The 735-nt window shown below is 56.5% G+C and overlaps 1 protein-coding gene across 1 annotated transcript in view; it reads right to left on the reverse strand.

The window, feature by feature from the left end:
- The window catches only part of TET3 (tet methylcytosine dioxygenase 3), a gene marked incomplete in the record, with an annotated part of 133,071 nt that overhangs the window by 115,891 nt on the left and 16,445 nt on the right, over window positions 1-735 (reverse strand). Inside the window, 1 exon segment of the mRNA XM_027772956.1 lies at window positions 690-722. Coding sequence (XP_027628757.1) covers window positions 690-722 — 33 coding nt within the window.

Consider the following 735-nt stretch of genomic DNA (forward strand, 5'->3'; position numbering starts at 1 on the left):
GCCTCTCCCCCCCCCTGCCCCAAATACCCCAGCCCCCGCCCTCAAACAACTACCCAGAGAAGCTCAGTGCCCCCTTCTCTGCTTCCCACGCACCTGGGAACACTTCCTTCCAGTCCCCCAGACACCGAGCCACACGGAGTAACAGCAGACTCCCGCCTCCCGGATCCCCAGTCATGATGTTGCATCAGCCCCCACCCTACCCAAAATATCCTCACCCCCACCACCTCCTCTCCTCTCAGTCATCTCCATGGTGACAGCAGCATGACTAATGACACCCTATCAGCTTCAGACTCAGGAGCGCAACCCCTCCTCCCCCTTACTGCCACCACCCTCCGGGGTTTCTGCAGACTGGATGCAAACCAACAGTGTCAGGGACATTCTCCAGAGACTTCCAGAGGCAGGGGTGGGGAGGGGGTTGCATGTCTTAAAAAAAAAAAAAAAAAGAACAGTTCAACAAACCAACCCCAACTGCACCCAAACCATCCAGCTGAGAAAGCAAAAAGAATCCAAACAAAACCCACACAGGCCTGAGAATTCATTGGCCGCCCACACCCCCGCGCCCCTCCCCCTCAGCTGCTGCTACACACACAGTGGGAGATTAAGGGATCACCAGAGGAGACCCTTTATTTTTATCCAGTCCAGTCAAACACTTCGCCACACACACACACACACACACACACACAAGGTACCTTGACAGCTGCCCCTTGTCCCCACGGCCCGGCCCCTTCACCACCC

Source organism: Tupaia chinensis, unplaced genomic scaffold (genome assembly GCF_000334495.1).
Source record: "Tupaia chinensis unplaced genomic scaffold, TupChi_1.0 Scaffold000316_1, whole genome shotgun sequence".
NCBI lineage: Eukaryota > Metazoa > Chordata > Mammalia > Scandentia > Tupaiidae > Tupaia > Tupaia belangeri.